The sequence below is a fragment of the Xiphophorus hellerii genome, chromosome 7 (assembly GCF_003331165.1).
Source record: "Xiphophorus hellerii strain 12219 chromosome 7, Xiphophorus_hellerii-4.1, whole genome shotgun sequence".
Classification (NCBI taxonomy): domain Eukaryota; kingdom Metazoa; phylum Chordata; class Actinopteri; order Cyprinodontiformes; family Poeciliidae; genus Xiphophorus; species Xiphophorus hellerii.
In genome coordinates this window covers 13590762-13598425 of record NC_045678.1, presented here as the reverse complement: position 1 = coordinate 13598425, position 7664 = coordinate 13590762, and the positions used below count along the sequence as shown (strand labels likewise).

Below are 7664 nucleotides of genomic sequence, written 5' to 3'. Positions count from 1 at the left end.
TGTATTTTTGCACAATGAAAGGTTTAGAGTTTGAACGAGCAGTTTAATATGGAGCCCCAAGCGTAGTGTGTAGAAAATAAATGAAGTTAAGTGCACTACAGACGTATTACTTTTGTATAAATAAATAAATACATCTCTCGCTTTCCCAACTTTTCTAGCTATGAACCAAATTCTTGGGATGATAAACTTTGCCTTTTCTGTAAACTTCCTCAGACTTTATAATTAACTTTATTTGACAGTAGCACGATAAAACGGATACACAGGGATTGGTTTCGAAATCAAAGTCCATCTGGAAATCATACCTGTACTTGCGGCATCATAAATAAATCGAACATCGAGCTAATGCAAATTATCACATTTTGCTGTTAAATTGTACCCTTCATCGTGTCTAAAAACCAATTTTGATAAATCAAATGACTGAGAACTTGGTGCTGCATAACTTCGCCCCCTCTGCGGTTTTATAGGAGGATCCGGGATTCACTTTTGACAGCCCTGTTCCGGTGATTTTTTTCTCTCTTGCTTTCACTTGCTTAACACTAGGAGGGCCTAGTGTTAAAACGGGGAGTTCTTGAAGTTCGTAGATTAGTCTGCAGAATGTTGCGTCTGGATGTCCCAACCTCAGACTAGGAGAACTCTCAAAAACGAAAACTGATTGGTCCAGATAACTAGTTTTTAAGGAAGCCATAGAAAGAGAAAACAAAATGGGACTGCATCATGCGCCACTTTTTCTTGTCGTAATATTCGGTAAGTTAAAAATTAATGGAAACATTTTTATTCTACAAGACATTTATTTTTTACTTTTATATGTTCCATCTGACTTTATGAAGCAACCTTTTCTTTGGAATCGTTTTCACAGAAAGACTTATTTTTCAGCCTATTACTGCTTTATAATATTTGTGTTTATGCAAATATATCACTCTAAGAGTGCCAAGTAATTCTTTAAATTATATTATAATTGATGAAGCACAGTCCAGCCTTGCTTGACTTTGCAAAGTATTTATTTTTGTTGTAAAAAAAAAAATCAATACACTTAGACATGCTTTACCAATTATTGAATTACTCAAGAGTCACCTTCAATGTGATCTAACAGTTTCATTTTGTTCTATTTACAGGGTCTTTCCTACAAACAACACAAGGTCAGTTTTTTGTAATAAAGTATTAAGAATTAATTCTATTGTTTGTGGAAGTGACTTTAAGTTGGGTTAAGAGTTTTGCAGTGCTATACTTCTATATTTAATGCTACAGTTCATACTGTTAAACATAGCACATCAAAGATTCAGCAAACTGTCCGTCCTTTCACTCAAACAAGGTTTTGAAATGTCAGAGAGCGTTTGAGTCCATACCAGGATAGACTTTAGTAGATGTATGTTATTGGCTTGACAGTTAATCTTGGTTTTATATTTTTATGCAGGTCATTTAAATCAAACCTTTACTCATGGCATGTCAGCATGTATTAACTTGCATTCAGGTACAAATTGTGTTCCTGTTTGCGTACCTTCAACTCCAAATCGAAGATTCCTTTTGGTGTCCTTCTTACTGCTCTCCAACAGCAGTGCAAAACAAAGAAGAATAAGATGTGTCTGTAAATTTTTTTTGGTAAACAAATAAAAAGGGCCACATTCAAAGACAAATATTGTTCAATAGATATCAACGCTCTTTATTTATAAGTATTTTTTTTATCCAGTTATACATCAGTTAATGTTATACCGAACACCAAGAAGAGATTCTAACCACATGGTGATGATGAAAAGAGGGTTACTTTCAACAATTCTGTCAGAAAAAAGACCAAGAAAACGAAAGCAAATGTTTTGGTGTTTTCTCTTTAAAAGAGTCAATAAATATTTAATTCTGCTTTGAAAAATATGAAATGTGTGTTTCGCAGAACTGACTATTTGGACTAAGCATTGTATCTTTCCTATTTTAGATAACCCACCCATTACTGTTGAAAGCTGTCAACATACCGATGTTCTTCTGGAATGCAACTGCTCAAAAATGGCAAAGGAATTAAAGTGGCAAAAAGATAACAAATCAATTTATTCAGATAACAGTACTATGGAGAGCTACACAGACCGGATTAAAATGTTTCTAAGTGAAAGCTCCAAAAACTGCTCTATCCTTCTGAAGAACATCACAGAAGGGGACGGTGGCGATTACAAGTGTCTTTTTTTTGAAGGAGGAATATATTCCAAAAACATTGTGACATTACGTAAGTTATAATTCTTTACCATTTATTTTGACCAATAATGAGTTTTCTTATGTTTTGTGTTTTTTAGTTTAGGTACTTTCTTTGCCAGGGCAATGATAAATGATGTTAAAATGTTTGCTTGGTAAAACATTGACAGTGTTGCTCAAACTAAATTTTTTAACAACCTTTCTTTTCTCTTTGCAGACGTCAACATGAACTCAACACAATGTTCAGGTTAGTATCCGAAGCGGGTGAACTGATATGATTCATTGCTGATGCCAGATTAAAATCCTTCCCAACATTAAGCCCATATCTTAGCAGGTAGATCTCAGAGAAATAGAATACTGTGAAAAAGTTCAATGGTGCTGACTCTGAGTTTTGAGTGTTTATTATCTGTAAGCTACAATCCTCAAAATTCCAAGCAATAATGGTTTAAAATAATTCACTCTATATGTAAGAAAATTTGGATAAATACGAGTTTCACTTTCAGAAACAAAAGTGAAAGGATATGAAATGATTGAACTTCCTCACCATATTCTCATTTACTAATGATATACTTGTATGTTATATAATTTCAAAATAAAGTGTTGATTGTTTTGAGTTAAGGACACTGTCCTTAACTCAAAGACTATTTGTTATGTAGATCATTTTTACTCATGTTGTACCCTCCTCCCAATTCCACCACTTATAGTTCGTGGAACAACGGAAAGGGTCATAAGTCCTTCCACAGACCGTCCAGAGGAGTATTTTGCATTCATCATCATACCTGCACTTCTGCTCTTTGGCTGCATTTTTCTTCTTTTACGGTGAGTGTTGCAGAGTTCCAAATTAACTAACTTTTAAAAGTCTTCACTTTTTAATTAATTATGTTCATTTATATCTTCTATGCACACCATGAACAAAATGTAAAACTTTATAAACTAAGAATCTGCCCTTGTCTTCATATGCTACCAAATTTCTGGACTACTGCTGCTGAATCTAGATTTCATTTGGTCAGATCTAAGCATATATAGCAGCAAAACACTGTCATGGAAAGATTCAGGACACTGATACTAGAAAATGCCGAAATAAAAAAAACAACAAAAAACGTCAACAACACAACACTCTAAATATTAAAACATATTTAATGTTACAAAAGATTTGTTGTAAACTTAGTTTGTTCTGTAATTTTTTATTGAATTTCTATGATTATTTTTAAATGCTGTTTCTAAATGAGGTTTTTCATTAATCTATTTTGAGACATTGAACAAAACCGTGAACAGCAAATTTTTGGTTAAATTGTTAAAAAGGACAGTTACCTAAATGCACAATTGTAACATTGTACTTACAACTGCCAGGCAAATTTAGGCTGTGCTTTGGTAATACCTGAGACATTCAGCATTGTGAGAAAGCAGAGAGAAACATGCACGGGTGTAAAATGTTAATGTAGATAAGTAAAAAAGAAAGTGAAAGGTTTTAAAACAATCAGAATTGTGGTATGACTACATTTTGTGCTCAAGTCAGCATGATTAAGGAGCAGTACAATGTGACCTTGTTAATCTACAGTTTCACTTTGTTTTTGTCAGACACGACAATTCAGTTTTCATACTTATCTATCAACAGAAAACGAAGGAACCAGCTACATAATAAGCAAAAGGGGGAACCAGTTGCACGTCACTTCTTTCCACCTCTGATCATCAGGTAAGTTCTGATCATTTAACTGATCTCCCTGAAATCAGTTAAATGTTATTTGGACCTGGAACTCAAATCCAGTCACACTGTCTGAAGACAGCAGTGATAAAAAAATGCTTGCAGCCACCCCTTATTCTTGCTCTCTGCTACAGACCAGACATGGACCAAGAACCAGAAAGGCAACTTCCTTTGCGCTGAGCCTCCAGACTGCCCTGATTCTGATCTGACCTATTATCATCAGGATGTGTCTTAACAAGAGCCATCGAAAAGACTGCCGACGCAACTTTCTGTAAACTGTCTTATAAGCTCTCTACCATCATCCTTTGTTGTTGCTAAACACCTGACAACGGGTTTGTTTTTTGGTGTTTTTGAATTCTCTTGGGAACAATAGGAGGAACATTTGTAAGCTTTTAAAAATCACCAGCCAGAATGTGCAGCTCTTTAATTTTATTTTACATTGAGCTGAGCTCTTATAATAATGTTTACTTTAGCTGGATGTAGAAATTATCTTATCATTGTAATTAAAATATATATAATCAACAGGGATGCAAAGCAAATCTATTTCCATTTGATCAGAAATATTCCTTTTTACAGAGACTTAATTTCTATCTATATTTATGTAACAAATATTTTTAGGCATCATGTAGCTATTGGGTGATTAATATTTCTTTCTTTCTGCAGATGTAATCAGATGTAGTGCCATATCTTTGTTCTTTGTTAATGGATAATATCATTTATTTCTGTCTACACTTTCTTAACCTATATTAGGCTGATGTACATAAGATATTGTTTGTTTTTCCTTTCAGTTGAAAGTATGTAACTTTTGTAAGATATTCAAGAGGTTTGATACCTTTTAATTAATCCCTACTGCCAAAGAGAATCATTTTGATTTTTAATATTTTTAAAGAGGATTTTGAACAATAGGAGCTGGACTCCAATAAAACTGCACTGAGAAAATAAGATACTAAAATGTTTCCGCTTCATCAGGGTCAACAAAGACAAACTGCTGATTCAAGCCATGGAGGGTTTTTTTTAAGGAAGTAGACAAAATGTGAATAAAAGGTCAAAGTCAGCAAAGTATTTAAAGGAAAAGCTCATAATGACTCTTCCTCCATAATGACTCAGAAACAAAGGAAAATGACCTTTTGTGCCTGGAATACTCTCTACCAATTGTCTTTTGTTTTTGCTTTCCTGTTTTCAAGTTAATTTTCAAATGGATAAAGCTGAGGAAAGGTGCTAATTAAGATATAGTTAGATCGAATGTAACAATGTTCAATTCACTGAAGAGATGCAGCTAGCAGCTTAAGAAATGTACTGTGATTCCCTCCCCCTAAAATGTGGTCAGACTGTCTACTGTGCACTTCCTTTGTAATTTGGGATTTGAAACACTAATGTACAAAGTGTATTTACTGTATAAGCATTTTTTTTTAAAATTAAACTTAATAGAAAAATGTTGTTGGTTGGTCTTATTTCCTTTTATAAGCTTTCATTTCCTTTTTATATACCACCAATAATGCTTTGATACCTGGCTCGCTTCCTCTATTACATAGAACAAGAAAGTCTCATCAGCAAATTGTACTTAAGTCTCCAAAAAAAATATTATGCTACAAAAAAGTTTCACAGATTTATTATACTGAGACAAATGATACATACTCAGATCTTATTCTTATACTCTTAAATACAATCCATCATAAATCATTTATATAGTAAATACAATTTATTTCTTAATGATTTATTCTGTGAAGGTGTCAGAGGATTGTTAGAGAACAAATTGCATCATGAGGGCTAAGGAACCAAGCAGACAGGTCTGGAAGAAAGATTTGGAAAAGATGGTGAAAGAAGGTCAGGGCTTCAATGAGAAGCATATTAAACCTTTTGGTCTACATTGTGAATATTGTGTGTTAGAAAAAAATCTAAAACCGCATCTCTCGCTTTGGACATCTGAGAGAACTGTTCAATCTGTCATCTAAAACTGGAATGAATAAGTGCAGCTAAACTCATAATGTATGGTCATTACACCTAAAGTGAAGAATTTCAAGCCTTTATTTCTTCAAATTGCAATAATTATAATTTATAGAGAATGGCTGTAAAATGAAACCTGTAGTACCTTTATGTTGCAGTAGCATCCCCAAACTGAGACCTTCATGCTTTGAGTGACCCACACATCCCATAGCTACAGTCTGCCCTATATGGACCTGCATGGATAAAGACCCCGGCTTGGAGGTCCAATGTCCACAAGCAGTGATGTCAAATATGGGAAGCTGTGAGTGTACTCCCTGTACCCCTATAAAAGGCAGAGAAACTGTAGTTTCAGGGTGACTTTTACTGACTTTGTCCCTCCAACTGGTCTCTAAATGTAGGGCTTTCTTAATCTGTATGTATCTGTATTTATTTGGATTGCTTAATAAATATGTTTACTAATTTAAGTCTTTCTTACAGAGTCCTCGTTTATACATCTCATAGAATTAAAAATCTCAAAAATATATTTCAAACTCATCGTAGTTGACAGAAATAAAGGCTTGAAAACTTCAAGTGAGTTAAATTTATCTATATCATGTATTCCAGTTAGTAAATTGAGTTGCGGAAATAAATGAACTTAATATAGCAATATTCTAATTTAGTATACGTGACTGCAAATGTGCTTATTTGTTAAACATGTAACTCTAATTTGAATGTGATACCTTGGACTTTACTGAGTTTGGTGTTTGGAGTCTCATTTGGGTTTCCATTTTAACCTCCTCTGTTTTTCATTTATTTTGACTTTCCTACTTCAGTTTATCCATATATTATGTAATTTATTCATCTCCTCGTGTTCTCTTACATTAGTATTATTTTCCCAGTATTTCTGTTGTGTTTCTCATTTATGTGTCTAATACTTCACAAATACAAATACAAAAAATGCGGAGTGCATTTGTATTCAGTTGTTCTGAATCAATAAGCTGCAGCCACACCTTAATATTTTTACAAGCTTTTCTCATCAGGAAAGGACTATTTCTGCCCACTTATCTTACATAATAACTCAAGCTCAGTCAGATCAGATAGGTTTATAGTCAGTGCGTAACACAGAATATAAATCATATGAATGCGCTATGATGTAAAACATTTCCTTGTAGCTTCTTGTTTTGGGAAGGTGAATCTTTTGATAGGATTGTCTTGCATTTATTTCCGTCCATCTTGCTATAAACTCTGAGCAGTTACGAAGTGAAACTTTTCCATTGTTTATTGCATGTAGGTCAAACTTTTACTAACTGTGGTCTCTTTTTACCAGAACATCTCCTTCCACAGGATTTCTGTGTTTTACTTGTGGCAGTCTGTATTACGGTAAGCAGCGGCATCTTTTCTGACCAATGCTGTCTTCGTCCGGCCTGTCAGCTTAGATTGGCAGCCATTTTTTGGTTGCAGTCATGCTGTTTGTTCATTCCAGTTTCAGATGACAGGTTGAACATTTCACTCTCATATCCCCACAGCGACAGATATTGTTTCATGTTTTCTCCAACACACAATGCTCACAATTGTAGGGCAAAAGGTTCAACATGCTTCTCATTGGACCGGAACACATTCTTTTACAAACTTCTCCACAACTTTCTCCATGACCCTTCTGCTGTGTTCCTTAGTCCTCTTGATGCAATTTGTTCTGTAACAAAACTCTAAGACCTTCACTGAAAACTCTAATTAATAGTGAGAGTAAATCACAAACTAATTTACAAGATTTACTTTTTACTTTATTAATCATGCTTGTGCTTTATTGTTTTTCAGGGCATCAGATTAAACCTGGCTGAATACAAATATGCACATCATTTTCTCAACA

General features: G+C 34.1%; 1 protein-coding gene across 1 annotated transcript; it reads left to right on the top strand.

Moving 5' to 3' along the window:
* The first annotated feature begins 542 nt into the window (after positions 1–542).
* Positions 543–5311, top strand: LOC116722920 (uncharacterized). Its single transcript, XM_032567337.1, has 7 exons — positions 543–744; positions 1113–1136; positions 1925–2206; positions 2390–2419; positions 2877–2991; positions 3788–3865; positions 4009–5311. Exons 1-7 carry the CDS (start codon positions 702–704, stop codon positions 4052–4054), a joined length of 618 nt encoding a protein of 205 aa, XP_032423228.1. The 5' UTR covers positions 543–701; the 3' UTR covers positions 4055–5311.
* Positions 5312–7664: the final 2353 nt, after the last annotated feature.

What these genes read in the sequence shown, in the direction of transcription:
- LOC116722920 (XM_032567337.1), top strand. Translation starts at nt 702, where the DNA reads ATGGGACTGCATCATGCGCCACTTTTTCTTGTCGTAATATTCG. An exon ending in GAACTCAACACAATGTTCAG is followed by an intron (nt 2,420 to 2,876) that starts GTTAGTATCCGA and finishes CACCACTTATAG; the next exon opens with TTCGTGGAACAACGGAAAGG. An exon ending in TGCATTTTTCTTCTTTTACG is followed by an intron (nt 2,992 to 3,787) that starts GTGAGTGTTGCA and finishes ATCTATCAACAG; the next exon opens with AAAACGAAGGAACCAGCTAC.